The following is a 25,059-nucleotide window of genomic DNA, read 5'->3' as shown; positions in this document are numbered from 1 at the left end:
GCATGTGGCGTCGGCATTTGTTGACTCGCCGTGAGATAACGGGACGGTGCGGTGCGACGGTGACTGCGCCTCCTGCTTTATCACAGCGGGCGCACACACACGCAGTACACGGTCACAGCTGGCACCTGGACTCGTGGTGGGAGGGGGCTTGTGGGTGGACCGCTGGCAGGCTGGCAGGCTGGCGGGGAATTCGACTTCGGCTACGGTACGAAGTGCAAGTCAGACAGACGAGCCGAGTAGCGTCGAAGCGATAACGCTTGCCCCCCAAAGAGCTTTACTGCGGTCTGATCATCGGGCGCACACATGCAGAGGCAGCAGCAACAGCAGCAGCAGCGACAGCGGCAGATCCGACGCTGGGTTTCCACTTGTGCGTTGATAAGGGAGCCCAGCCGAACCCACAGCACCTCCCATGCGTCCCACCAGACCAATCAGAACTATTGGAACGACGCTACACTCACGTACTGTGTGTGCGCCTTTGCCCCAGATCCACTTGCCCCAATGGATTTTTTCCATCACGTCCCCAATGCACACGCACCTGCCCCGCAGCCCCGCTGCTCGCTGCTGTTTTGGTTCCGATCGCCTTTCCCCCCTGGCACAGCCCACCCCTGGCCCGTCTGCAGCCTTCGGCTGATAAGAGCCTCCGTCTGGCCGCCCTTATCGGAATCCACGTTTCGAATATTACTCGAATGTCTGCAGGCGAGCGGTTCATTCGTTTGGAAAACGCGTTAGCGAACGCCTCGCCACAAGACACAAGTCACAAGACACAGAGAAAACGAATAGTTTTTCCCCTCTGAGAGCTAATCCAGTCATCAGCATGGATATTTTAGTACAAAAGTCGATCTTCAACAGCGGCAGAATCGGGGAGATATACGAGCCGCACGCTGGCTACTATTCGCCGTATAACACACCGCCGTACATAGCGCCGTATCCGGATCCCGGCAGCTGGATAGCGGAACAGCAGATGCAGCAGCACATCAGATTCCCCACGCCGCCCATCACACCGCCGCGTCCTGCCGAGCATCAGCAGCATCCCACGCCTCGCACATATTCGGTGATCATGAAAGTGCACAGCCAAGGCGACCTGTGTCGCAGTCCCGTGGAGTACCAGGACGAGAGCAAGTCCTGCAACAGCAGCAGCAGCAGCAGCGAGTGTGGAGCTGGCAGCGACTTCATTTGCAACTGGTTGGAGTGCGAAAGGTGAGCTTGGATCTCTAGCCATGGATCTGTATTCATGGACTTACGCTGCTTCGTCGCTTTTGCAGGGTATTCGAGACATTGGAAGCACTGGCCCAACACGTCAACCAGCAGCATGCCATTGCCTCCCTGACAGACGGCCTCTACTACTGCCGCTGGGCGGGATGCCAGCGCAGCGAGCGGGGGTTCAATGCCCGCTACAAGATGCTCGTCCACACGCGCACCCACACCAAGGAGAAGCCCCACAGTTGCCATCTGTGCGAGAAGTCATTCTCGAGGGCGGAAAATCTAAAGATTCACATACGATCGCATTCGGGAGAGAAGCCATACAAGTGCAGCTTCGACGGCTGCCAGAAGGCCTACTCCAACTCCTCCGATCGTTTTAAGCACACAAGGACACACTCAATGGAGGTAAGTTAACTCACACGTGCACAGCCCACTCCTCGATCACACATGCTAACCATCGTTTGTCTTCTCTTTCCCTTCCAGAAACCCTACATGTGCAAGGTGGCAGGATGCCAGAAGCGCTACACGGATCCCTCGTCGCTACGCAAGCACGTGAAGACCTTCAAGCACAGCATCCATCTAATTGCTAGCCAGCCACTGACTCTGCCCCATCAGACCCGCGCGCCGTATATGCTCGAGGCCAGTGAGGCCACAGCACCGTACAACTGTCTGCCCGCTGTCAGCGTTGAGTCATCCGCCTCCTCCTCCGCCTCCACTCGCTACTACCTGGAGCTGTCCAGCAACGAGCCCAGCGACTACTCGCGAAAGCACAAGCCAGAAGCGGAGTATTCCCCCAGCTATTGGCTGAACGAGAGGCAACACAGCTATCTGCAGAGCGAAGATTACTTCATGAGCATGGAGGTGGACTCCCCGCTCGATCTGCGCATGCACCGAATTTGAATCCGTCTCTCTTCCTACCCCACCCAACCCTGCCCTCTAGTCACTGCGCTGTCCCAGCTCTTGTCATTAATCTTAGGCTACCGCTTAACTGCAAATAAAGACTGTTGTATTTGAAGAACAACTTCCATTACTCACTTGCAGAAAGTACTTTGCGCGGCAGACACTTACGGCGAAGAAGAACCATTTTAGGTTTTAATTTATTTCTCGCATTTTAACACATTTGCTTAGTCTTTTCGATCTATTATATTATTTTCATTTGAATTGTTAATTGAGATGAATGGCTGATTCTCCGATCTGTTACTGTTTCCCTAAGATTTCCTTACCGAAGAATCGGGTGTGGGAAATGTGCTCATGGTTGAGCGATCTCTGGGGTGATGACGTAACTAACAATTAATAAGTAATCGATTTAATCTGGTTTCTTCTTATAGGAATGTTAGTTTTATCTAGATAACCTCTCGTTTCTTATACAAACAACAAGAACAAACTAAATATATATAGCAAAATTATTTCCAAATTTCAAATAGATAAATACACTTTGAAAGCGGTATCTGTGGTAGGTCTGTGTATGTGTATGTGTCTGTGTGTGTGTATGCATTTTTTACATACATACTTGCAACTTGTAATTAAATCGTAAAACATAAAAACCAATTTCTGAATTTTTGCACTTGCATCATCTTTGACATCAATTAAGGATGTACTTTGACCTGCAAAGGTGCTGGCGGCATCCCATCTCTAGCACCAGTAACCGTAACCATACATATATGAAATCAAAATTATGCCCTAAAGAATCTTACAACCCGTACAATATATTGTCGGCAAATGGGGCACTCGTTCAGCACTTTGCCACACTTCGTGCACGTGGCCATGTGCCCGCACTCCAGGAATACGCACTCAATGGGCGCATCCATGCAAATCTTACAAAGCTCATCCGTAGCCAGTTTTTCCACAGCTGAAATACACGTTAGTTGAGTTACCACTGGGAAAGCCAAGCAGCGGAAAGAGTATAACTCACCTGGTGTCGAGCGCATTGTCTTCCAGAGCCTGCTCACTCGATCCAGCAGTTCCTGTTTCTCACAGCAGCCTTTGTAGTCGACGCGATGCAACATGAGGACCTCCTTCAGCTGTTTCACTGTCAGACTCTCCAAATCATTTCTGCAAAGCAAAGTGAGAATATTTGTAGTATAATTCGTGTAGCCCAGAGAGCATCATCCACATACAAATCTTCAAAATCCTGCAAATTAACATAACGCGAATCAATGCAGGCCGCCGGCTCAAAGTCCAAGGGTGCTGCATACACATGAATGCCCTCGTCATCGTCCCAGTGAATATCATCATCCTGCGTCGGCGAGAACTCAATTGTTGGAGTAATGGGCATACCCGAAGATCTGCCACCAGCGGCCACGCTGATCGCCTCTCCACTCAGTGGAGAGACAGCATAGCTGCCCGCCTCAGAGCCTTCCACAGACTTTGTGCGCTGTTCCAGGTACGTGAGAAAGTCCTGCAGTTCCCTCTTGATGTCCTCCTCCGACATTTGCGAGTTCTCCAAATGACGCCGCATCTTCTCCACTTGCCGCCGAATATTTGTCTTGTTCTTCCCACAGCGCTGGCAGCTTGGGCGCTGCGAGTAGGTGGCAGGCTCTGGCTGTTCACTCAAAGTGGAGAGACCCAGACTAAGTCCACGTCCCCCAGAAGCCACCGGCGATTCATCATCGCTGGAATGATGGGTGCGACTCAAGTAGCCATCGGAGCGTCGTCGCGTGACTTTCTTGGCGCGTTGCGGCACAACGGGATAATGGTTTGGCGGCATAGGGCGCTGCTCAATGTTGAGAGTCTCTGTGGTGTGCCTAGCCCCTCCGACTTCGTCCGTGGCTGGTCGGCTGCGTAGAGTCACTTCAAGAATTTCCTCCGCGTTGCTTGTACTCGGTGTGTCAGCTGCTGGGTCGATCCTATTTACCTCCAGCACTTGCCACTGGTCCAGATTGCTGCTGTTGGTGTCTGTGGTGGTCTTGCTCTCGTCGGATATGCCCCCAATAGCGCCTAGCTCCTCGAAACTTGACTGTGAGGAAACGTCCGCCCCGCAGGCATCCTTGCCAGCATCTTCCATTATATGGGAGTAGCCTGGACTCGTGTTGGTGGCTGTCGTGGATGGACCTAGACCCAATTCAGCTGAGCTTGGCTCTGGCGCTGGATTGGCTTGCCCACTCGTGGCGCGTTCACTGAACGTGGCCATAATCTCATCATCGAAGCACTCACACTCGGATCTGTTGTCATGGGCTTCTTCAGCCGCTGGCCCGTTTTGGTTACCGCCACGGCTGCTTTGTGGATTGGCCTCAGCATCGCGGCTAACGGATGGCTGTGTGGAAGTCGACGGACTATTGCTGCTACGGCTACTGCCGTTCGTATTGGCATGGACATGGACCCGCTCTGGTCCACTAGAGCCGTTCACGGCACTGGCATATGTGGGAATCTCCCGCGTGGACACACGCGGCTGCTCAAATATGTGCGAGGGTGCTTCCGTGCCCCCTGCGGCTTGGCGGCCATTCTCGGGCGGCCTTGAACTTGCCTTTGTATCGAAGGAAGCAAAGGAATCACTTAAGTTGTCGGTTAGATTGGTAAAGAAATTTTGGCACGATTGTTTGATGCTATCAATAGGGTTCGCCTGTCCACGTCCAGGACTGTGGGGCCCATTGTTGGCTCGACCCGTGTCCACTTGGGCCACATGCGCCAGCACAAGTCCCACAAGTTCCTCTTTCTCTGCAAACAAAAGGGTGTCTGGGTAAAACTTTGGATCTGGTGAAATGGCAGTGTCTGACTCACCCAAACAGCCATCAGTGGAAATGTGCTTAGACTGCAAGTAGAATATTAGATCCTTCGGTTTCAGCTTTAGCAAGTCGGTCCGCAGTAGCGGTCTTTGAGCAAATATCGCACATCGCTGGCAGCGCCTGGCATCAATGCAGTTGCCGCAATAAAAGCGCCTTGGGTTCGGATAAATCAAATAAATAGAATTATTCTCGCATATCAATCACATGCACATGTATGTGTGTATGTGTACATGTGTGCATGCATGTTTGTTTTGCACATACGGATGTATAGATATGGATATTTATTTATGTACTCACTTGCAATCGAAGCAGGCGCGCTTCCGACGAAATACGGTGAACTCAACTCCGCAACTCTCGCAGGGCATAATTTGATTGTAGTTTATGAGCTTTTGTACCAGTCTGATCGACCATTTATCCTTGCCCTTCCTTCTCACACCCTCTATGTTGGCATTGCATTTGTTTTTCAATGTCAACTCTCTGAATCACTGGATACTCGAGCCTTTTTGCGCCGTTATCATATCTCCGTTGGTTGGAATGGTCTATGGGCGCAGAAATTCTGCCAAATACTTACTCATAACCAATCCAATAAAGCTTGCGAATGATTTTTATAAATTTTTATCAAAATAGCAATACATATGCGCAGTGTGACCGCGAATTACCGATAAAGTGGTATAAAAAAGAGCTTAACCCACTCAACACCCCTCCATTTAAACAGTTTAACACCTTGAGTTCAACCGCAAGTTCTTAAAAGATTCGTCTTTGATTATAAAAAATTATTGCCACGATATCTATCACCTGAACTCGGCTGATAATTGTGTAAGTCTCATAATATTCGTGCGTAACTTGAAATACCCACTGGTTCACAATGGGTTAAACGTTGGCAGTCCATGGTCGTAAATCATATTACTCGACTTTAATATTCGGCCTAATATTACTTGTAAGCTACGCCTCATAGCCCTGAAACTATAGTTTTATCCATATTTTGAATCAATTTTACACAAGATTGGCTTATTTTCAGGACTCACTTTTTAAGAAGAAACCAGGGTTTAAAAAGAAAAGGCCAACAAAAAATAAATGCACAAAACGTAAGTGGGCCTGAAATGTTATGTAGTGTAATGTTACGTCATTTGACCACTTGTTGCTTGTGTGGACATTTTTATACCCTAGTTTCAAAAATGGTCGATACCCTATTTAACCCACAGATATAGACACATACGTTTATATTTATTATTTGCTGCGAAGTCGCACAGATTTCACACAACAATTACACTCGTATCACGTATTTAGTTATTATTTATTTAATTCACATCCACTACTTACATTTAAGTATATAATTATATGCATTTAAATAGTTAAGTGCCATAAAATGTTGCAATCTTGTTTAAAATAATACATCGTTTAATTGCTAAATATTATACGGTCTGCCTTTCTGCTCTTCCTACAAGTCATTTAGTTATATACACATGGTTCCCGATGATTGAGCTTTTCCGAAGTTCTTGATAAGTCTTTAATTATATAAACAAATGCGTCCGTTGCCCCTGCTACTGCTACGAGCACAGAGAGTAAAGTGTGTGCAAGCAAGCTATTCTTCAAACTGCCGCGACTGATGAGTGTTGGAATCCTTAAGCAGCGCCAGCACCGCAACGTTTTTGTCTAAAGTAGCCACACAGGTGTATTGTGTGTGGTGTGGTGTGGGTGTGCGTTGGAAAGGAAACATAGGCAACAGCAAGAGAGCAAATGAATATTGAATTTGAAAATGTACAGTTCTTGTTTTATATAGAGTTATATATTGGCGAGTTGGAACGCTGCCTTAAGCTGCTGCTCTGAAGACAGATACTACGAAACGTGATGCAGATCCCCAGCCTTGACGTGGCTTTGAAGGAGATCATCATTGTTGTTGTCATCGTCGTGAATACCTGACAGTTCCAGCGCACGATTCTTTTCATATTCCACAAAGTCGTCGAAGAGACTGGGCCACGCTTCGGTGTCATCGTAATTGTTTATATCACATTGTTCCGTAAAGTTGAGGTACATGTTCCATGTATCCTTCGGTATGCGGCGTATATTCGGGTGCTTTTCGAGGAAGTTTATCCAGTTTGAAAAGAGATCAGGTGAGTGTACAGTGAACACTAGTTTCCACAAATCGATTGCCATCTCCAAAGAGAGGACGCGCTGATCTGGTTCCAGGCCAAAGCTGCGAAAACAAGCAAATAAAACGTGAAGTTTAATTATACTGAAATGAGAACATAGCAGCAAAGTGGTAAATTACCGAAAAGTGAAACGGTATAGCTGCTTGAACATCTCAGAGTCTGCCTTAAGCATCTCAATGGTTTGTTCGAGCCGCAGGCGAATGTTGGCTATTGTGTCCGCACGCATCTTGTGCAGGCCATCAATGAATTCTGTCTTGGTGAAGCGGCACATCTGAGAGGCATCCAGGCACCAGGCCAATACAAGTATTGCGAACTCATCGGGCTGATAGTTCAGATCATTGCATAAACGTTCGATGCCGTCAGTGAGTATCATGTCTTCATCGTCCGGGTCCTTGTACACATCGAACAGTTTGATTAGAGTTTGGTGTGAAACCTCCATCGATTCTTTGACGGCTGCGACGGAACGAAAGATAAGTCAAATGCACTCAAATGGATATATCTGGGCAGACCAAATTACTCACCAGTTGTTATGATATCGCTCATCGTGGGTGCACTTCCATTAAGCAAACCTAAAGACTTAAAACTATTACGCTTAGTATCACAATTGTTTGCTTTTACTGGCTTGAGTGGAGTTCGGCTAGAGAGCAACTCGTCAGTTTCTGCAATGTTGGGAGGTGATGAGAGAATGAGAATTTCGAATTGAAAGTAAAAGGTTGCTTGTTTTACGTACCACGTGGCCGATCGTTGTATATGGCGCAACGCTCATTCGCATTGGGATTGGGGCCGACCGATTCGTAGCAGTTGGCGAGGCTGGTGGTTTGGCAGGCGTTCGAGTGCGATGCGTTAGGAGACGAGGACGTTGGCAACGATTGTTCGGCAGAAGACTGGAAGCATTTCAGGCAATTGCCCATAGTGCGGGCGGTTTGGTGTCCTCCGCGACTTGCCCTGGCCCTGCACTTTGCTTCGCATATGCTTCCTTAGCACTGTCTAAATGGCAGACAATTGCACTTGCGTGTGTTGCGGGTCCTATGACTACTGGCTCTTGGCTACTGACTATCGGCTTGACATTGGCACTGCGGGTTCGCCCAATGACGCTCTGACGCATCGAACATATGGTGAGACTTCTTTGTTGCTGCTGCTGCTACGCTGTTATTATTTTGGTGCCCCCTACGCAAACGCACTGCTGCATGTGTCTGTGTATACATACATATATTGACACACGTCGTGCAAATACATCCAGCTGCAGTAATCACTGCCACAAAAGTCCTCGATACGAGTAGTTTTCACATCTTATTCCATTTTATTTTTGGCCGCACTCAAACATTAGTGTGGTGTGGCACATTTCCCAGAGTTTAATTTAATTTTTAAAATAATTTTTAGGTTTTTCTCTTCCTTGCAGTGTGACCGCGGTTTTATCAATTAAATATACCGCCTGCATACAAAAATATGCATTCTCAATTTTTAAAAATACCGAAATATACCTATGTAGGTCCACCATTAACAAATTCTTTTTAACAAAAGTTCCTCCTTCCTATCAACTATCGATGTAAGCATGTAAATATCTATGTAAAAATTTAATAATCAATGTAAACATGTAATTATCAATTTATATTTGTAACTATCAATGTAAAAATGTAAGTCGATGAAAGGAGTTTATCGACTGAGGTATTTTGCCGCCCAGAGGGCGCCACTGCAGAGCTCACAATTACGAAAAGTTTGTGTGCACTCGGGTTTAAGCCAAGCAGTTACCAATTTCACTTACTATCTTCAGGTTGCTCGGTGCATGGAAAAAGCGGTCTTGAACTCTACCAAAAAAAAGTACGTATGACCTACGTGTGTGTATTGGTTGAGTGCCTCGTCGGATCTGCACAATAGATGGTTTTTGGGCAATTTCCAAACCAGCCATCAGGGTTGACTGAACTTGGTAGTTGGGACGCCAAGACAGCCAGCGTGTGTGTGTGTGTGTGCGTGTTCTTTGGCCAACATCGTGTGAACATTTGGCAGCGTATGTGTCCATGTTGGTATGTTTGGGAAGGGGTAAAACGAAATACGCTGTGCGGACTGCTTGGATGATCATTGTTTTGACTGGTTTTAATTGGGCCTGTAACGAGAGAGAGTTTCCAACTGTGAAAAATCTACTTGCTCTAGTTTTGTATAAAAAGGGACAAAATGAGTATTTCCGTACCCCCCACTAAAGTGTTTGTACTTCCTTCCAGTTCGATTAGAGACGTCCCATCAGCGGAGCAACTGATTGGATTGATAAGGCTGACAGCTGGGAATGTCTTCAGATCGGTTTCACAAGTGAGTGTAGTCGTAGCATACATGCAATTAATTTCGTTCTATCTTATCGAGCCCCGCGGCATGCACAAGACTCATTAACTTTTCGAATCTGCTCTCCCCCTGGGTCGCCAGAGCCGCCAAAGATGGGCTGCTAGACGTGCTGTCGGCGGCCACACGCAAGGACACGAATGCCAAGGACAGTGACTCCATGACTCCAGTTATGTGGGCGGCCTTTGAGGGACGCCTAGATGCACTGCGCCTACTGTGTGGCAGAGGGTAAGCAAAGCCCGTCCCCTCCACCATCTTTACTTTGCTTTTAACTTGTCCATTTCCACCTGCCAGAGGAGACCCCGATAAGTGCGATCAGTTTGGCAACACAGCCTTACACTTGGCTGCGGCCAAGGGGCATCTTCATTGCGTGGACTTCTTGGTCAAGTTTGGTGTCAACATTTATGCCTTGGACATTGATAAGCACAGTGCCAAGGACCTGGCGGCCATCAACGGTCGGGACGAAATCCTACGCTACTTGGACGCGGCCACTGCCCAATTCGAGACAAATGAAAAGTATGCGCAAGAAAAATACTCCAATAATCACTTGTTTATGGACAAGTTGTTCCCCTTGCAGAAAGAAGTCCAGGGCTTTGAGGGAGCTGGCGGAGAAGAACTGCGAGAAACGAGTCCGTGAGTACATGAAGCGTCAGCAGCAGCGGCAGGATGCAGACTACTGCGATGCCATCCCTCCACACGCACCGAGCCACGGCACCAGCAAGCCCAGCAACATGTTGTCCACGCTCAAGCAGAAGATCTGGTCCAGCCAGGGGAACTTGAATAAGGCACCGCGCGACACAGCTCCAGCCACTGCGTCGACAAAGTTCAGCGATTTGGTAGGCAGCGGGAGCAGCAGCAGCGGAGGCTCCACCATAGCCAGCCGAGTGGGAACCGTACAAAAGAGACCCTCGCACCTACAGAGCAGGCAGCACACAAGCGGATGTCCACACGCGAAGGTGGCTGGCGACGGAGGGGATGGAGGCTTCAAAGTGCGGGAGCTGGAGCCGGATGGCAAGCGGACCATCACCTCGCTGACGGGCCTGCAGCGCGACTCGGAGGTGCTGTACGTGGGCACCTTCAGCTCCACCGAAGAGAGTATTGGCAAGCGTGGCAAGATCACGGACGTGTTCGAGGTGGAGTCGAGCATCGACGAACCGGAACACAACGAGGCACGAATTGGCTACAGTTCCACACTGTCACGCTCCTTCTCCCAGCCGGACATTCTTGGCGATAGCCCCTTGACGCAGAAGCTGAACGAGGATCTGGGTCGCCAGAGACCCGTCGGCCTCTTCGACAGACCCACCATGCTCGGCAGCATTGCATTTAGGCGCTCCGTGACGGCGGCCCTCAGCCAACTCCAGCTGCACACAGACTCCAGCTCAACCTCCACTATGCGCAATGCTGGAGGTGACGGCGGAAAGGCACGCTCTGGCGGCAGCAAGGGGAGAATGTACCTGAATCTGTCCGACGACACGGACTCCGAGGGCGGCGGCAACGACATTTACAGCGAAGATGAGGACGACGATCAGGATCAGGAGACCATGTGCACTGCCCTGCAGCGGTTCCTAGCTGTCTGGGCCCTGGAAGAGTACCTGCCAGTGTGAGTGATTCTCCTCCAGTCTCTATGCGCCCTAATTTGACATATCGCATGCTGTCTTGCAGATTTCAGAAACAAGAGATTGACCTCGAAACGCTGATGCTACTTACCGAGGGGGACATCAAGTCGCTCGGCCTGCCGCTGGGACCGTTCAGGAAGCTCACCTTTGCCATCCAGGAGCGACGCAACGCCTTGGCAAATCCTGGACCCATGCTAGACAGTCGCCTTTAGTTCGTAGCGTTAAAGTATATTTAATTTAATTTCAATTTCATTTCGTGATAAAAGCTTAGTGGACCAGAGTTTTACAGCAGTCAGCTTTAATTGCAATCATAATTTGCGTCACCTTAACTTTTCTTCGACCTTGCAGGGCTGCATACTGCTGATCGATGTCCCATTGTTATCAGCTGATTTTCGCAAAGTTTGATCTTTAGTGAACCACTTCAAAAATTGGAGTTCCCCCAGTGTGCCTAGTCTTGGATCTCAAAAACCTGTAATAGGGAAAAGGGAAATTTGTTTAGTTAAAATGGACAAGTCCAGCAAAGCTCGCAGCTCTGAGGAAATCGCCGACTGGCGCGACGCTTCATTCCACATGGTTATCTATGAATACTTCGTGAAGAACATGTCGCTTCCGTCGGAACTGGGTACGCTCATCGGCTACATATTATTCTTCATAATCACGTGGTATGTGCTTCTGTGGGCGCTGCGTTTCATGTTCTCGTTGATCTGGCCGGTGGTCATGGTGGTCCTTGCTGTGCTCATCATCCGCTTCCTAGCCACATTCGAAGCCGTAGATTTGGTAGACATGTTCTTCCAGGCCGTAGTACTGGTGTCCGATATGTTATTTTCGGTCGGGGCCAGAGTCTTGGAGTTTGGCTTAAGTTTTTTAAATTAAATAAAATTACAAATAAATGTAACTTCCACATTCTACAGTACTTCACGGAAACAAAAATTAAATAAAATACTGATTTTGTACATTAATTGTATTCGAATAAAATATCGATGCATATAAAAGATATTTTAATGCTGGCAATTGTGTTTTGAGGTACCGAAAAAGTTCAATTGCCATTTCAGTTTTGGACAAGCAGGAAACAACCACTGAAAAAACACATTTTAAATAGAATGAAGTCCATTGGTAATGTGTAAATTGCAACCGAACTAATTTATAATCGCAAGAAAAAATGAGAAGGTATATTTCTGAGGGTCGGACGGTTTAGTAGATAAATTTTGTTCATTATTTTGTAAACACCATATAGTTGTCAGAGTAAATATTCTATCGATCGAGTTTCTATCGGTAAATTATGTATATCGAAATTAGTGGGCGCGCTAGATATTAGATATTAGATTTAACTGCTAACTGCAACCGGCTGAAATAAATGTTATACCAGCAGAAGAAAGAATAAATTCAACAGAATTCATATTCCCAATACTTGAGGCCATAAGTGCCCGCCATTTCATCCGAGACTGTGCTCAACAATACGCCAACACAGACGGCAACCACATCTGCAAGGCGTGACATAAACTGAAACATTTTCCATGTGAATTTTCTGAGATTTTTGATATAAATGTGATGAGTATAACGTAAAATTTATACTTTCACCATCTAGCAAAAGACGACCCCTTGCAGCACCTCTGCGGTTCAAGTTGAAGGCGACCAAATCTTATTTTTAGCTAGTAGGCCATAGCTAAGGTGTCCGCGGCGTCTGTCTGGTGCTCTTTCATATATTTTTGGCGGCCAAATATAACACACATATGTAAGAGCAGCGGATAAAAGCCCTTTGAGCTTAATATTAATAATATTTTACCTATTGCAGCTATTACAATGACCATAATTCGGCTGGAATCGTCGGATAAGGAAATATTTGACACGGACACGGAGATCGCCAAGTGCTCGGAGACCATCAAGACTGCTCTCGAAGATCTGGGCGATGAAGCCGACAATAGCGTGCTGCCCTTGCCAAACGTCAACTCGCTAATTTTGAAGAAGGTGCTCCATTGGGCCACCTACCACAAGGACGATCCCGAGCTGGCTGAAGAGGACGAAAACAAGGAGAAGCGCACCGATGACATTTCGTCATGGGATGCCGATTTCTTGAAAGTGGACCAGGGCACATTGTTCGAACTCATTTTGGCTGCCAATTATCTAAACATTCAGGGATTGTTGGACGTCACATGCAAGACTGTGGCCAATATGATCAAGGGGAAGTCGCCCCAAGAGATCCGGGACACTTTTGCCATTATGAACGACTTCTCGCCAGCTGAGGAGGAGCAGGTGCGTAAGGAAAACGAATGGTGCGAGGAGAAGTGAAGCCAGCAGTGCAGTGCGTAGCCATGAACATACATAGTTGCAATTGGTTGTGCATAAAGAACATTTGATTTACCTCTTTTTACCTCTCATATTATGTTGTCCATTTTTGTTATCGGCTAAAACCGAAAATAAATTATCCAAAAATTAATCTGAGACTAAAATTAAGCCCCAGAGCAAGACCTAAAATACGTTAAAGAGCTTTTGTATATATTCACACAACTCACCAACATTTTTTCATTATTAAATTCAATTCAATTATTCCGCAATTGAGATGGCAATGGTGTGACCGCGGAATTATCGATCAATTATACCAACAGACCCTCGGAAATACCAAAATAGAGCCAGAGAATTGCACAATTTCCTCAATTCGACGATATCCATACCTCTGAGTGTTCTAAACGTTGCAATATTCATTAAATTTACAATTATAAACCGTAAATATGCATTGACTCATTTTCGTAGTTTAAATATCCCCAAAAGTATATACCGTAAATGGACTCACCGCGATAGAAAATTCACGGTGGTGGAACTTCTCTAATAAAGTAAATCGATGCAAAGTGTAATTATCAATCGAACTATCGATGTACCAGAGCTGGTCTCGATAGTTCCGTCGAAGTATTCCCACCTCTAAAGTGTACCATGGTACAAATGTACCCAACTCTAGCGGAGATTGGCCAAAAAAAAATAAAACATTTGCTTCGCATTTGCCTTTGCAATATTTGAAAAAGTATCTGTGAAATAGTAATTTAACGCTCCACACGTGCGCCACCCAACAATTGCGTGGCATCTGGAGAGGAGAGAATAAACCGATTTTCTGGCTGAAAAAACAGGCGGCGGCGTAAACACGCGGAAGGAAGGAAGGAAGGAGCCGGGAGCAGGTATATGTGCATAACGTCTGGGGATAAATATTAAAGAGCAATGGACGTGTACGACGTGAGCGACGATCTGGTGAAAAAGCTCAACGACTGGAAGCTGATTGGCATTATTTCGGGAAAGTTCAACGAGCTGAAGGAGAACTACTCCAAGGTGAACTTTGTCGAGCACGCTCTGATCGACTTCAAGTACATGGAGAAGATCTTCCTGAACGTGACCCTGCGAGAGGACAAGTGCAACAAGAGGAGTGTCGAATTCCGCATGCTAGGAAACGAGCAATTCTCCCTAAAGAACAGGAAATACTTTCAGGTGAGTCAATGCTCTGGTCACATCCAGGCTGAACTAACCTCTTGCGCCTTGCATTCCAGGCCTTGGAGCTGTACAACAAAAGCATTTGCTACGCCGAACCCAACTCGGAGCATCTGTCCATCGGCTATGCCAATCGGTCGGCTGTTCTCTTCGAATGGAAGCGATACAGGGACTGTCTGGCCAACATTGAGCTGGCCCGCAAGGCGAATTACCCGGCGAGACTAAGCCACAAATTGGACAAGCGAGAACGTGACTGCCAGCAGCTTTTAGAGCAGCAACCACCCGATGTTGTTCCTCACGAGTTCAAGCTGAGCTTCGATTCCCATGCCCAGGTGCCGTACATTGCCGACTGCCTGGAGCTGAGGGAATCCCCCGACGAGGGTCGGTTCATTGTGACCAACCGGGATCTGGTGGTGGGCGATCTGGTCGCTGTCGAGCAGCCGTTCTGCTCGACTCTGCTACCCCCGATGCGGTACATTCGGTGTGCCACCTGCAAGCGGGAGAACTACCTTACCCTCATTCCCTGCGATAGTTGTTGCTCCGTAATGTTCTGCTCCGAGGAGTGTAAGCAGCGGGCCACATCCAGTTTTCATCGTTTCGAGTGTCCCATCATAGACTTCTTGCACCGCATGTTCAACAAGATCCACGGCATCGCCCTGCGGACCACCATGGCTGCCCTGGACCTGTATCCCAGCATCGAAGAGCTGATGGCCTTCTGTGAGCAGCCGCAGAACCAGCACAAGTGCGCCTTCGACTTGGACTACAGCCAGCTGTCTGCCCAGGAGCATTACCGGGCTATCCACGGACTGGTGACCAACCAGCATCTGCGATCCGTCTCCGATCTCTTCCAGCGCTCGGTTGTCTGTGCCGTGCTGAAGCACTTCATCATCGAGTACACGCCGCTGAAGGACTTTCTGGGCGGCGAGGATGGCAGGAACTTCTTTACGGACCTCCTCTTCAGGCATCTGCAGACATCATCCTCGAATATGCATGGCATCGATCTTGTCGAACAGGTGAACGAAACGAAGGACGATCAAACGCACTCATCGGGCGCATATGCCTTTCTTTCGCTGCTGAATCACTCTTGCGCGCCCAACACCCTCCGAATCTATGAAGGCACCAAGGCATACCTCTTTGTGCTTAGGCCCATCAAGGCGGGGAATGTTCTATACGACAATTACGGGTAAGTAATTAATCATGAATCCCTCATTGGCTCGACTAAACCTTCGTTTCCAATTGCAGCGCCCATTTTGCCGTCTTCAGCAAGCAGCAACGGCTGGACACTCTCTCTATGCAGTACAGATTCGATTGCAAGTGCGAGGGCTGCGAGCTGGACTACCCGACCTTTGGTCGAATGCCGCACAAGGCGACAGTTCCTTCGGTCACCGACGACACGGACATGAAGTCGCTGGGTGCCTACAACTATGACTTTGCGACAAGCAATTACACAAAGTACTGCGAATTCCTTACGCAATACGGCGCTGCCTATCCCTGCGAGCAGATCAGCTCGGCCGAGGAGTGCCTCAAAATGGCGCTGCATATCATGGTGGATGCAGTACCGCTCAAGGCGAAAATGTAATCTGACTTCAACCTAACTTAACACCCTCTTTCACCTTTGACCTGTATCCTGCATGCTGCATCTCCCACACCACAAACGGACAAACTCTTTCGGAGCTGATTGAGAGAATCGTATTAAAAAACACAAAAGCAAACAAGTAATTAATTACGATACATTTTGTTGCCATAAGTCTAGACTGTAGACTCCAGCAACCAGGATCACACCACACTTCAATTTTTCTTGTAATTTGTAATTGTACATTTCGACCGATATAAATCCTTGGTTCTACTAAACGCAACACCAGCACAACACAACACACACCGCACACCACATCGTTGCAAGTCGCAAGCTCAAAATTTTAAATGTTGTTCTTTATTTTTGTCTATGACTCAAAATGAAAACATTCACTCAAAGCCTGCTAAAAGAGATAAAAAAAAAACAGAATCCATAAAACCGCAACAAGTTTATATAATTAATTTACAAAACAAAAAACAAAACAAAGCAAAAACACCCACTAAATGATAAAATACAATATTTTTTAATTGTAAATATCTCTTCCAAGTAATTTCTAAGCCATTTTGCTGTACAAGTCGATGAGATTCTGATTGAGTATGGAGTCGCCAGCACGGCTGTGGGCTTCCGTGCTTGACCCAGCCGGCTGCAGCTGGACAAACTCGCAACCTGTCGCTGATTGGCCCTCATCGAAGAGAACATTGCCGAATGTCTGCTCAAACTGCTCCTGGAATTGGCGGGCATTAATCGGCTGCAGATCCTCGCCTTCAGGCAGTGGATTGATGTTCAGCTGGGCAGCCAGTTGGTCTATACGGTTGGGCTCCCGCCCTGCCTGCTGATGCGGCTCCTCGCTCTTCACGTACATGTTGTCGCCCATGGTCTGGACATAATCTCCAAAGTATTCCTGATCCACGTCCTTGAAGAAGCTGCCGTCCATGCCCTGGAAACCCAGACGAATCAGCAGTGATATTTTCGTATTGAAGCACTCCAGCCAGGCCTTGTTGGTGCTGTAAATGGACAGCTGCGCCTCCTCCCCGCTGGCATTCCAAAAGTCCAGCAGAGTGTTCTTGGTAAAGTCAATCAGCATGTGGCGCTTGGCATCGGGATACAGCTTGTTAATGGCGTCCAGGTGTCTGAAGGTTATCTCGAGCAAATGGTGCTGGTGCCGGGACACAAATAGCTGCCACTTGTACAGCATGGTCATCAGGTTCCACAGCTTGCCCATGGACTGTTCGTCGATGCGCATCACGGAGCAGGTGGCTATATCGTTCAGCATGAATTTGCAGTGTTCGGCGGTCAGGAGCTGGGCGTTGTTGTGCTTGGAGCCATTCAGCAGGGAGTCTATGAACTTGGGATCCAGCAGTACTGCAGTCACATCGTGGATAACTAACAGAAGCGGACACTGTAGTCTTGAAGGTGTGGTGTGCCAGTGGCTCCCTGAACTCACCTTGAACCGACTTGTCCTTGGCGATTTGTTGCGCCTTCAGACGCTGATCTATCACATAGAGCATCTCGCAGCCCAGGTTGACCAAAATAAATACATTGGCGCGGGGATTCAACTGCTGTTTCGTACTGGAATTGGACATTGCTTAAGGGCTACTGCCATTAACGAGGGTCGAAAGTAAACTAAAGTTAGCCAAGACGACGGCGACGACGGCACGCAAGCCTCAAAAATTATTCACACATACATTTGGATTTTTATTGGATTTTTCGTTTCCGTGCGGAGAGGTCCCCGTGTGTCCGCCTGCCTGCCATGTTTGACGGCTTTATGAGAGCCCCCGGCAACGTCTTTTACTGCAAACAAAAACAACAACATCGCCCGACGGCAGGCGACGTGTATAATTATGACCACAGTGTGGGTACAGTGGCTTCCTCCTGTGGAGTGGGGATTGGGAGGGTGGGAGCAGCTCGTTCCACTGCATGGAGAGTTATTGATTAGATTAGTCCATTTCAATGGCAAACGCAAGGCAATTATTATGGAAATTATGGCAGCTGGCTAAAAAATTAAAACGTTTTCGCGTTCGTGCTATTGGTAGGGGGGAGTGTGGAGCTGATATTATGGACAGCAGTCAATCTTTGTGGTGGTTGCTTTCTACTTGAGAATCAAGCACCTGCAGTGAAGGGCAGCAGGAAGTAGATGCCGGAAGTTGCGTGATTCTCCCCCACAAGTCGATCGAATTATTTTATTTTTTTTTTTTTTGAGGTTTTAAGTTACCGCTCTACCCTTAGGTAATGGATCGAATTAATTTAAAAATAAAATGTTCAAGCGCCAAAACAGAGCTCTAGTGTGCAACAGGCGCCGCATCGTATCGTATGTTCTCAGCAAGCATTATACAACACTGCTCTGAAATTCTAAGGCAAATTAAATTTTTATTTTATAAATAATGTTGCGTCAAACGCTTTGTCCAGGGCCCGTCGCCCATTGGTGTCGGCAAATGTCTGTTGTGGCCAAGTCCTTAAAATACACCCAACACGGAGAGCCACAAGATGTTTTGCAGCTGGTCGAGGACACGCTGCCCGACCCCAAGGATAAGCAAGTGCTGCTGAGGATATTGGCGGCTCCCATCAACCCAGCGGACATTAATACCATTCAAGGTGAGCAAATATATACGCTGGTGGCCACACAGATTATAACTCCTGTATTCTAATCGCTAGGAAAATATCCGGTCAAGCCAAAATTTCCAGCCGTTGCCGGCAATGAACTTGTCGGCGAGGTCATCTGTGTCGGTGAGAATGTCAAGTGCTTAAAAGCGGGAGAACGCGTCATCTCGCTGACCACCGGGCTGGGGACCTGGGCAACACATGCCATCTACAATCAGGATCAGCTTATGAGCGTGCCCAAAAATGTTGGCTTGGCAGAGGCGGCCACCGTCACTGTCAATCCGTGCACTGCCTATCGCATGCTGAAGGACTTTGTCAAACTGTCGCCGGGGGACACGGTCATACAGAATGGAGCCAACAGCGCTGTGGGACAGGCTGTCCACCAACTGTGCCGTTCCTGGGGCATCAATAGCATTGGCATTGTCCGCGACCGACCGGAGATATCCGAGCTGAAGCAGCTGCTGGAGTGCCTGGGTGCCACGGCGGTGCTCACAGAGGCAGAGGTTCGCACCAGCGACATATTCAAAACGGGCAAATTTAAGCGCCCCAAGCTGGCGTTCAATTGTGTGGGCGGCAAAAGTGCCACGGAAGTGTCGCGCCATCTGGATGATCGCGGCGTTATGGTCACCTACGGTGGCATGTCCCGGGAGCCAGTCACGGTAGCTACTGGACCACTCATTTTCAAAGATATTGCATTTAGAGGCTTCTGGATGACGCGCTGGTCCAAGGAAAACTACGATACGCCCGAACGCAAACAAATGTTCAAGGAACTGTTCGAGCTAATGGAACAGAAGAAATTTGTGGCTCCCACCCATGAGATGGTGCCGCTGGAGAAGTTTAAGGCAGCAGCAGCAGCTGCTCTCAGCTTCAAGGGTTTCACGGGCAAGAAGTTCATCTTGGACATGTGCAACTAATTAGATTAATTGAGGCTTAGCCTTTGGCTTTATTGTATACACATGGCCGTATGCAAAACACATTATGTTTTCTCTTGTGATTGAATATGATTCAGCTCATCTCCACCTCGTTTGCATGATATTTGAGCTGCAGAGTCATGGCTGTGGGAGAGGTGGGATCGGTCACGGTCAGCTGCTGTCCATCTTGGAGTCCCAATTCGCCCAGGGATTGTGTTAGATTCTTCCTGGTGGCTTCCTCAATACTCTTCACTGTGGACATGTACAGAGTGCGCTGCTTGCCGTCCTTCATCACTGTGGTCAGAGCGGGGCTCTTGAGCTGGAAACGAGGCGACTCGCAGAGTAACTTGATGACATCCTCCAGGGTGGTGGTATTGGCATCCCCGATGGGCAGCAGCTGTGGCTTGTTGCTACATGCCAGGCAGCCCTCTGACTTTTCCGCCTCATAGGTGTAGGTGTAAATGCCATCCAGATCGTTGAAATTCAGGTAGTTGGACATGCTGTCGTAGCAGCTGGTGGCCATTTTGAAGACCTCCAGAGCACAGGCAGCAGCAATGACCGCATTGGTGCTGGCCACGGCAGGAATTATGTGCTTGATGACGCCCTGGACGAGGCGATAGGTGATGCCGCTTATGTTGAATTCGTTTGCCCTCTCCAGTGCTCTCTCGTAGATCCAGCCAATGTGTTGGGGATCATCTCCATCCAGGGGCACACCGAAGGGGCTCTCCTTATCCCACTGTATCAGCTTCACGTACTCCACACAATGCTCCGGCAATCGGGGAGTATTTGCAATGGTACACAGCGGATAGTTCACTTGGGGTGGAAACAGGTCGAGAGTGCACTCGATGCAGGCTGTGAAGCCTGGCAGAATGACACGAGCATTGCCCTTGAAGCCCTCCGTGCCGCCATCAATCATGGGCACAATTGAGCTGGCATCTATGGTGCCATCATCCTCATAGCGCAGCATCGATAGCAGCATGCCGTTGATCCATCTCCGTGCCACAATCGAGTCCAGTCCACAAACTATCAGGTGAAACTGCTGGTAGAAGGACTCGTCAAAGTCCTGGATTTTCTTGAAATGCGGCGTGACCCGGCATGTGGGAACTCTTCCGTTGATGAAACGCGCAGCGCATTCCGCCTTCGATGCTCCAATGTCCGTGCGTCGGAACAGGAACTGTCTGTTCAGATTAGACAGTTCTATGGTGTCCATGTCAATCACGTGCAAGTTTCCGAAGCCCATTAGTGCCAAGTCCTTCAGCAGCTCACAGCCCAGACCGCCGGCGCCGATGATTAAAACTTTGGATTTCGTTTGCAAGAAATCCAAGTTGTCGGCCGAGGCTGTGAAGTCATCCTTGCAGAATGGGCCCTCGCGCTCCAGTATGTGGCGCAGACCATTCCAGCGCTTGCTGTGCAACCCGAGGGCGGGATTGGGCGAAGGAACCGTCATTTTCGTGCTGCTTCAAATCAAAATCTCGAAAACAGGAAAAAAAAAACAAATGTACTAGTGCTGTAGGCCGCTGCGAATACGCAAAATTGTGTAGTGCAGCCCTGTCAATGAGCAGCATGCAACCCTGAGGCCGCGTGTTATCGATAGCAGCTGGGTTAAATTGAAAACAACGGCACTTGGAAAAAAATTATAGCGTCCCTTGCAGCGTGCCTGTCACTTGTATTAAAGTAACTCACAAATACGAATACTAATTTGTATCAAATCAGGCTGAATCAGCGCGTGAGTATCACCTGTTCGGATATATCTATCTACAGTTAAAAGGATCACAGTGAAAATGACGCTCTCGACTCTGGCGTCGTTTGATGATCTGCGGCGTTGCATGCAAGTGCTGACCGACGGCACCGCCGAGGAGGGTGAGTTATTTACTCAAATCTGAGTGTGTGTGTGGAACGAACGTTAGCTATAGGTTGATATTGCAGAGTTTCTACGGTTCCTGCGGATGTTTGAGCAGTTCCATGAAAAGTGCGCTGGTTATGCGGCGGAAACGGCGCGGATACAAAATGAGCTTGATAAATCCCTAGTCAAGATGGGTGATTTGGAGGGCAAACTATTCCACGCTCGCCGCATCATCGATATGGAGATTAAGGCTCGCCGCCTGGCCGAGCACGACAGGGATGCCATGGAAAACAAGATAATGGCTGTGGCTGATCTGTTGCGGCACGAGCGCAATCTGAACAACGAGACACGCGATAAGCTGGCATTTATTCACACACTGCCGTCATCCCGGAAGCGTAAGTCGCTGAACGCTGTTAGGGAGGACAGATCCTATGGAGACATCAATTCCACAGGCTCGATGCTGTCCGATATGTCCATCACGCATTCGGAAGACGACTTTCTAGACGTGCGCCGGTCCAAGTCGTGGCGCGAGCATCGACCCTCGTTACCCAAGAATCCGATCCCCAGTGTGGGCAACAAGAGGTCGCGGATAAGTACCGGATTGAATGGCAGCATGTCGGCGCACACGCCAACTACAACAAAGATGCGGCGCTCTGGTGCTGGCATAGGCGTGGAGCAGCATACAGTGAATGTGGGTCAGGGCGCTGAGCGCTTTTGTGCTACCACCAAGGTCACCATACCCCAGGATGGGCAGGGAGTGATCCGTGCAGAGTCTACCATTGAGTCGCTGCCAGTGAAGGGTGGCCCTGAAAGGATTGCTGATGGCTCGGTATACACGCCTCGACGCTCCGCCCATAAGGAGGCCACAGCTCCACCCCTAACTCCCCTGAATGCCATGGCTTCGCATGTGCTAGCCGAATCGTGTACTCCCGGTCAGCACCGTCCCTTGATGAGAAATCACACCTTCACCCAGAAGACGTTCTTGCGCGGTGACACCTGTGTGCAGTGCCAAAAGCGGTAGGATAAATATAAACTAACCATTTTACCCCCCACAAATTTATGTATTAAACACTCTTCTTGCAGGATTCGGTTCGGAGCTGCCGGCTTGCGTTGTCGGGATTGCACAGTGCGCTGTCACATTGACTGCAAGTATCTGCTCACAGTCAGCTGCGTGCCCCAATCGGGTACACCCACGACCAAGACAATGACGGGCTACCTCAGTGACTTTGCACCGTCCATCACTCCCATGATTCCGGCACTGATTGTGCACTGTGTGAATGAGATTGAGGCACGCGGCCTCAACGAAGTGGGGCTCTATCGCTTGTCCTCCTCGGAGCGGGAGTACAAAGCCCTCAAAGAGCAGTTTTTGCGTGGAAAGGCGACGCCACATTTGGGCAACACGGATATCTATGTGCTATGCTGTTGTGTGAAAGATTTCCTGAGGTCTCTCATCGAGCCGCTCATCCCCACCGGCCAGTGGAAAGATTTTGCCAATGCTGTTCAAAATCCAGATATTTCCATGACCCAGGAAATGCTGTACAAGTCTGTAAAGCAGATGCCCCAGGCCAATCGGGATACGTTGGCCTTCCTAATTCTGCATTTCCAGCGCATCGCGCAATGCCCAGTGGTGCAAATGCCGATCGACAACCTCTCGCTTATCTTTGGACCCACCATTGTGGGATACTCTTCGCCGGATCCCGATCAACATGCCATCTACACAGAGGTCTTTACGCAGAAGCAGGTGATGAAAGCATTGCTCGAGCTGCCAATCGCATTCTGGGAGCAATATATTGTTATAGACTCGCCCCGAGCGCCAGCCACCGTTGTGAAGCGAGTACCCAGCAGCAACAAGGACTTGCTATCAATATATGGTGAGTAGATCGCTGAACTTAAGCCACTGCAATGTTGACAGCGCATTTATTGCAGCGACTCCCTTCAAGGGCACCATGAAGAAGCGCAAGTTATACGGAACGCCGACTGCATCTGCCCACAAGAAATAAACTTAGGTCCCTTTCCTCGCCGAAAGCCCCATTGACACGTTACTTAAGTTTACTAAAAGTATTTCAGTTTTTGTTTCCGGCCAGCAGCCATACACAACGAGCTGTAGTTATGTATATGTATGTGCATCCAACTAACACTGTCTAGAGAAGGTTTTTCTTTATAATTAACCATTTCAATTATAAAATAGAAGACTCTATTAACAATAGCATAAGTATACTTACTCAAAATGAGAAATAAAGTATAATTACTCATCAGAAAAAGTCATCGAACTCCCCCCAGAAGCGCTTTCGATTGTGTGGGCACCACCCGAGTTCCGAGTTCTAGTCAAAATGAACCCGTTTCGGGCTGAAATTCATGTGCATTTGCAAACGTCAGAGTTGGAACAGATAACCCGAGATTGATACTACATAAACAAGCAAATTTAATAATATGCGCTGTAACACACACAAACACGGAAGGTAATCGTTAAAGGCGCTTTGAAAAGCCCATGAGATCGTCATATCAAACGGGTTTTTAGCATGCTAGTGGGGATTCCGCCATAATAGCCTTGAAATATCAAATGGAATCGGCAGTCTCTATACCGAAAGCCAGCCAGAATGAACAGCGCGCATCAGAACCATTCCATTTTGCTGCTGCTTCTCATCTGTGTGGCCAGCTCTGGAGCGCACAACACCACCACTAAGTGCTCGCATCGCTGTGGTAGCGGCGATTGCATTCAACTGGATCAGCTGTGCGATGGCAGGGCCCAATGCTTGGATGCCTCCGATGAGACCGTCGAGTTGTGCGGCAAAGTCTGGTGTCCTGGCTACAGCTTCCGCTGCAGTTATGGCGCTTGTATTGCCAGCACGGCCGTCTGTGATGGCCAGCACGACTGTGTGGATGGATCCGATGAGGAAAGATGGCTGTGCCGGGCCCAGATGCAACAGGCCAACTGCGACAACTGGGAGATGTACTGCCAGTCCGGCCAGTGCGTACCGTATTCGAGACTTTGTGATGGAAAGAACGATTGTCCGGATGGGGATGATGAGTTGGCCACCTTATGCGAGGGCGTCACCATAGTCAGCTCCACAATAAACCCAACAGCATCCACAGACAACGACATGTTACTGGGGACATCGACAACGTCAATGCGAAACCTGCCTGACGAGTGCGTCGTGCCACAGATAACCAATCTAATAATAAAGCATTCCAGCAATGCAGTCCTTCATGCGGGCACGAAAGTACCCAACGACACGAGGATTCACTATGATTGCCCAGCAGATCATTCGGTCAAAGGAGCGCAAGAGAATATCTGCAATGCACCCATGTGGCTGCATCTGTTTCCATACTGCGAAAGTAAGTAAAAGGTTGAACCACAGCTAATGCATATTATAATAATCACTTACTTGCAGCTCCCACATCATTCGATTTTGGCCTGGTCATAGCAATTGTCTCCTTACTGATCGTCGCCGGCCTGCTGATTCTCATCTACAAAGTGCTCAGAGATGACCGCCATAGGCCGCATGAAGAGCAAATTTGGCTTGTAGACACAACAGGCAACAGGCCTCCAAAGCAGTCGGACATAGCCAAGGTCTAAAAGAATCTCGTTCTTCAATTGTAAACTATTAAAACTAAAGTAAAGTACTGAAGCTCCAACCAAATTTAAACAG

At 48.4% G+C, this 25,059-nt stretch overlaps 11 protein-coding genes across 13 annotated transcripts; 7 read left to right on the top strand and 4 right to left on the bottom strand.

Annotated features, from left to right (window-relative positions):
- The first annotated feature begins 616 nt into the window (after window positions 1-616).
- LOC117578705 (zinc finger protein GLIS2 homolog) lies at window positions 617-16,741 on the top strand. Of its 2 annotated transcripts, XM_034264352.1 has the most exons (5): window positions 618-1,197; window positions 1,263-1,605; window positions 1,684-2,102; window positions 8,601-8,610; window positions 16,724-16,741. In XM_034264352.1, the coding sequence occupies exons 1-3, from the start codon at window positions 815-817 to the stop codon at window positions 2,098-2,100; spliced, it is 1,143 nt and encodes a 380-aa protein (XP_034120243.1). In that variant the 5' UTR covers window positions 618-814; the 3' UTR covers window positions 2,101-2,102; window positions 8,601-8,610; window positions 16,724-16,741. The 2 variants fall into 2 exon arrangements, with proteins under 2 accessions (XP_034120244.1, XP_034120243.1); XM_034264353.1 differs by lacking the exons at window positions 8,601-8,610; window positions 16,724-16,741 and having other exon boundaries at window positions 617-1,197; window positions 1,684-2,215.
- Window positions 2,265-5,579, bottom strand: LOC117578699. Its single transcript, XM_034264344.1, has 5 exons — window positions 5,220-5,579; window positions 4,918-5,075; window positions 3,318-4,854; window positions 3,113-3,252; window positions 2,265-3,049 (listed from the first exon to the last, which is right to left on the bottom strand). The coding sequence occupies exons 1-5, from the start codon at window positions 5,285-5,287 to the stop codon at window positions 2,874-2,876; spliced, it is 2,079 nt and encodes a 692-aa protein (XP_034120235.1). The 5' UTR covers window positions 5,288-5,579; the 3' UTR covers window positions 2,265-2,873.
- Window positions 6,198-8,483, bottom strand: LOC117578708 (DCN1-like protein 3). Its single transcript, XM_034264358.1, has 4 exons — window positions 7,803-8,483; window positions 7,594-7,731; window positions 7,192-7,525; window positions 6,198-7,116 (listed from the first exon to the last, which is right to left on the bottom strand). Exons 1-4 carry the CDS (start codon window positions 7,981-7,983, stop codon window positions 6,759-6,761), a joined length of 1,011 nt encoding a protein of 336 aa, XP_034120249.1. The 5' UTR covers window positions 7,984-8,483; the 3' UTR covers window positions 6,198-6,758.
- Window positions 8,786-11,296, top strand: LOC117578703 (Usher syndrome type-1G protein homolog). Its single transcript, XM_034264350.1, has 6 exons — window positions 8,786-8,889; window positions 9,289-9,373; window positions 9,485-9,628; window positions 9,695-9,916; window positions 9,978-11,000; window positions 11,063-11,296. Exons 2-6 carry the CDS (start codon window positions 9,351-9,353, stop codon window positions 11,226-11,228), a joined length of 1,578 nt encoding a protein of 525 aa, XP_034120241.1. The 5' UTR covers window positions 8,786-8,889; window positions 9,289-9,350; the 3' UTR covers window positions 11,229-11,296.
- LOC117578713 (S-phase kinase-associated protein 1) lies at window positions 12,362-13,455 on the top strand. The gene is made up of 3 exons (XM_034264363.1): window positions 12,362-12,532; window positions 12,602-12,748; window positions 12,809-13,455. Exon 3 carries the CDS (start codon window positions 12,817-12,819, stop codon window positions 13,300-13,302), a length of 486 nt encoding a protein of 161 aa, XP_034120254.1. The 5' UTR covers window positions 12,362-12,532; window positions 12,602-12,748; window positions 12,809-12,816; the 3' UTR covers window positions 13,303-13,455.
- LOC117578702 (SET and MYND domain-containing protein 4) lies at window positions 13,933-16,472 on the top strand. Its single transcript, XM_034264349.1, has 3 exons — window positions 13,933-14,484; window positions 14,544-15,667; window positions 15,727-16,472. Exons 1-3 carry the CDS (start codon window positions 14,221-14,223, stop codon window positions 16,061-16,063), a joined length of 1,725 nt encoding a protein of 574 aa, XP_034120240.1. The 5' UTR covers window positions 13,933-14,220; the 3' UTR covers window positions 16,064-16,472.
- Window positions 16,593-18,093, bottom strand: LOC117578706 (protein OSCP1). Of its 2 annotated transcripts, XM_034264354.1 has the most exons (3): window positions 17,743-18,093; window positions 17,502-17,626; window positions 16,593-17,440 (listed from the first exon to the last, which is right to left on the bottom strand). In XM_034264354.1, the coding sequence occupies exons 1-3, from the start codon at window positions 17,868-17,870 to the stop codon at window positions 16,611-16,613; spliced, it is 1,083 nt and encodes a 360-aa protein (XP_034120245.1). In that variant the 5' UTR covers window positions 17,871-18,093; the 3' UTR covers window positions 16,593-16,610. The 2 variants fall into 2 exon arrangements, with proteins under 2 accessions (XP_034120245.1, XP_034120246.1); XM_034264355.1 differs by having other exon boundaries at window positions 17,502-17,843.
- Window positions 18,094-18,380: 287 nt separating this feature from the next.
- LOC117578707 (enoyl-[acyl-carrier-protein] reductase, mitochondrial) lies at window positions 18,381-19,670 on the top strand. The gene is made up of 2 exons (XM_034264357.1): window positions 18,381-18,649; window positions 18,710-19,670. The coding sequence occupies exons 1-2, from the start codon at window positions 18,439-18,441 to the stop codon at window positions 19,567-19,569; spliced, it is 1,071 nt and encodes a 356-aa protein (XP_034120248.1). The 5' UTR covers window positions 18,381-18,438; the 3' UTR covers window positions 19,570-19,670.
- On the bottom strand, window positions 19,570-21,067 carry LOC117578704 (nedd8-activating enzyme E1 catalytic subunit). The gene has a single exon (XM_034264351.1). It carries the CDS (start codon window positions 21,011-21,013, stop codon window positions 19,661-19,663), a length of 1,353 nt encoding a protein of 450 aa, XP_034120242.1. The 5' UTR covers window positions 21,014-21,067; the 3' UTR covers window positions 19,570-19,660.
- A 105-nt stretch (window positions 21,068-21,172) lies between these two features.
- Window positions 21,173-23,674, top strand: LOC117578701 (rac GTPase-activating protein 1). The gene is made up of 4 exons (XM_034264347.1): window positions 21,173-21,426; window positions 21,493-22,426; window positions 22,493-23,280; window positions 23,336-23,674. Exons 1-4 carry the CDS (start codon window positions 21,348-21,350, stop codon window positions 23,407-23,409), a joined length of 1,875 nt encoding a protein of 624 aa, XP_034120238.1. The 5' UTR covers window positions 21,173-21,347; the 3' UTR covers window positions 23,410-23,674.
- Window positions 23,675-23,877: 203 nt separating this feature from the next.
- Window positions 23,878-25,050, top strand: LOC117578709 (low-density lipoprotein receptor). Its single transcript, XM_034264359.1, has 2 exons — window positions 23,878-24,745; window positions 24,802-25,050. The coding sequence occupies exons 1-2, from the start codon at window positions 24,007-24,009 to the stop codon at window positions 24,984-24,986; spliced, it is 924 nt and encodes a 307-aa protein (XP_034120250.1). The 5' UTR covers window positions 23,878-24,006; the 3' UTR covers window positions 24,987-25,050.
- The last annotated feature ends 9 nt before the right edge of the window (window positions 25,051-25,059 follow it).

This window comes from Drosophila guanche, unplaced genomic scaffold (assembly GCF_900245975.1).
Source record: "Drosophila guanche unplaced genomic scaffold, DGUA_6, whole genome shotgun sequence".
Classification (NCBI taxonomy): domain Eukaryota; kingdom Metazoa; phylum Arthropoda; class Insecta; order Diptera; family Drosophilidae; genus Drosophila; species Drosophila guanche.
This window is presented reverse-complemented; position numbering and strand designations above follow the sequence as displayed.

Coding starts and splice junctions, on each gene's coding strand:
- LOC117578705 (XM_034264352.1), top strand. CDS start 815: ATGGATATTTTAGTACAAAAGTCGATCTTCAACAGCGGCAGAATCGGG. Junction 1,198..1,262: donor AACTGGTTGGAGTGCGAAAG/GTGAGCTTGGAT, acceptor TCGCTTTTGCAG/GGTATTCGAGACATTGGAAG. Junction 1,606..1,683: donor CAAGGACACACTCAATGGAG/GTAAGTTAACTC, acceptor TTTCCCTTCCAG/AAACCCTACATGTGCAAGGT.
- LOC117578699 (XM_034264344.1), bottom strand. CDS start 5,287: ATGCCCTGCGAGAGTTGCGGAGTTGAGTTCACCGTATTTCGTCGGAAG. Junction 5,076..5,219: donor CGCGCCTGCTTCGATTGCAA/GTGAGTACATAA, acceptor TCCGAACCCAAG/GCGCTTTTATTGCGGCAACT. Junction 4,855..4,917: donor TTCCACTGATGGCTGTTTGG/GTGAGTCAGACA, acceptor TTTTGTTTGCAG/AGAAAGAGGAACTTGTGGGA.
- LOC117578708 (XM_034264358.1), bottom strand. CDS start 7,983: ATGGGCAATTGCCTGAAATGCTTCCAGTCTTCTGCCGAACAATCGTTG. Junction 7,732..7,802: donor ATACAACGATCGGCCACGTG/GTACGTAAAACA, acceptor CCAACATTGCAG/AAACTGACGAGTTGCTCTCT. Junction 7,526..7,593: donor GAGCGATATCATAACAACTG/GTGAGTAATTTG, acceptor GTTCCGTCGCAG/CCGTCAAAGAATCGATGGAG.
- LOC117578703 (XM_034264350.1), top strand. CDS start 9,351: ATGTCTTCAGATCGGTTTCACAA. Junction 9,374..9,484: donor TCTTCAGATCGGTTTCACAA/GTGAGTGTAGTC, acceptor CTGGGTCGCCAG/AGCCGCCAAAGATGGGCTGC. Junction 11,001..11,062: donor CTGGAAGAGTACCTGCCAGT/GTGAGTGATTCT, acceptor GCTGTCTTGCAG/ATTTCAGAAACAAGAGATTG.
- LOC117578713 (XM_034264363.1), top strand. CDS start 12,817: ATGACCATAATTCGGCTGGAATCGTCGGATAAGGAAATATTTGACACG.
- LOC117578702 (XM_034264349.1), top strand. CDS start 14,221: ATGGACGTGTACGACGTGAGCGACGATCTGGTGAAAAAGCTCAACGAC. Junction 14,485..14,543: donor AGAACAGGAAATACTTTCAG/GTGAGTCAATGC, acceptor CTTGCATTCCAG/GCCTTGGAGCTGTACAACAA. Junction 15,668..15,726: donor GTTCTATACGACAATTACGG/GTAAGTAATTAA, acceptor TTCCAATTGCAG/CGCCCATTTTGCCGTCTTCA.
- LOC117578706 (XM_034264354.1), bottom strand. CDS start 17,870: ATGTTGTTGTTTTTGTTTGCAGTAAAAGACGTTGCCGGGGGCTCTCAT. Junction 17,627..17,742: donor AATCCAATAAAAATCCAAAT/GTATGTGTGAAT, acceptor GTCCAATTCCAG/TACGAAACAGCAGTTGAATC. Junction 17,441..17,501: donor CAAGGACAAGTCGGTTCAAG/GTGAGTTCAGGG, acceptor CGCTTCTGTTAG/TTATCCACGATGTGACTGCA.
- LOC117578707 (XM_034264357.1), top strand. CDS start 18,439: ATGTTGCGTCAAACGCTTTGTCCAGGGCCCGTCGCCCATTGGTGTCGG. Junction 18,650..18,709: donor GGACATTAATACCATTCAAG/GTGAGCAAATAT, acceptor TCTAATCGCTAG/GAAAATATCCGGTCAAGCCA.
- LOC117578704 (XM_034264351.1), bottom strand. CDS start 21,013: ATGACGGTTCCTTCGCCCAATCCCGCCCTCGGGTTGCACAGCAAGCGC.
- LOC117578701 (XM_034264347.1), top strand. CDS start 21,348: ATGACGCTCTCGACTCTGGCGTCGTTTGATGATCTGCGGCGTTGCATG. Junction 22,427..22,492: donor TGTGTGCAGTGCCAAAAGCG/GTAGGATAAATA, acceptor CTCTTCTTGCAG/GATTCGGTTCGGAGCTGCCG. Junction 23,281..23,335: donor GGACTTGCTATCAATATATG/GTGAGTAGATCG, acceptor CATTTATTGCAG/CGACTCCCTTCAAGGGCACC.
- LOC117578709 (XM_034264359.1), top strand. CDS start 24,007: ATGAACAGCGCGCATCAGAACCATTCCATTTTGCTGCTGCTTCTCATC. Junction 24,746..24,801: donor TCTGTTTCCATACTGCGAAA/GTAAGTAAAAGG, acceptor ACTTACTTGCAG/CTCCCACATCATTCGATTTT.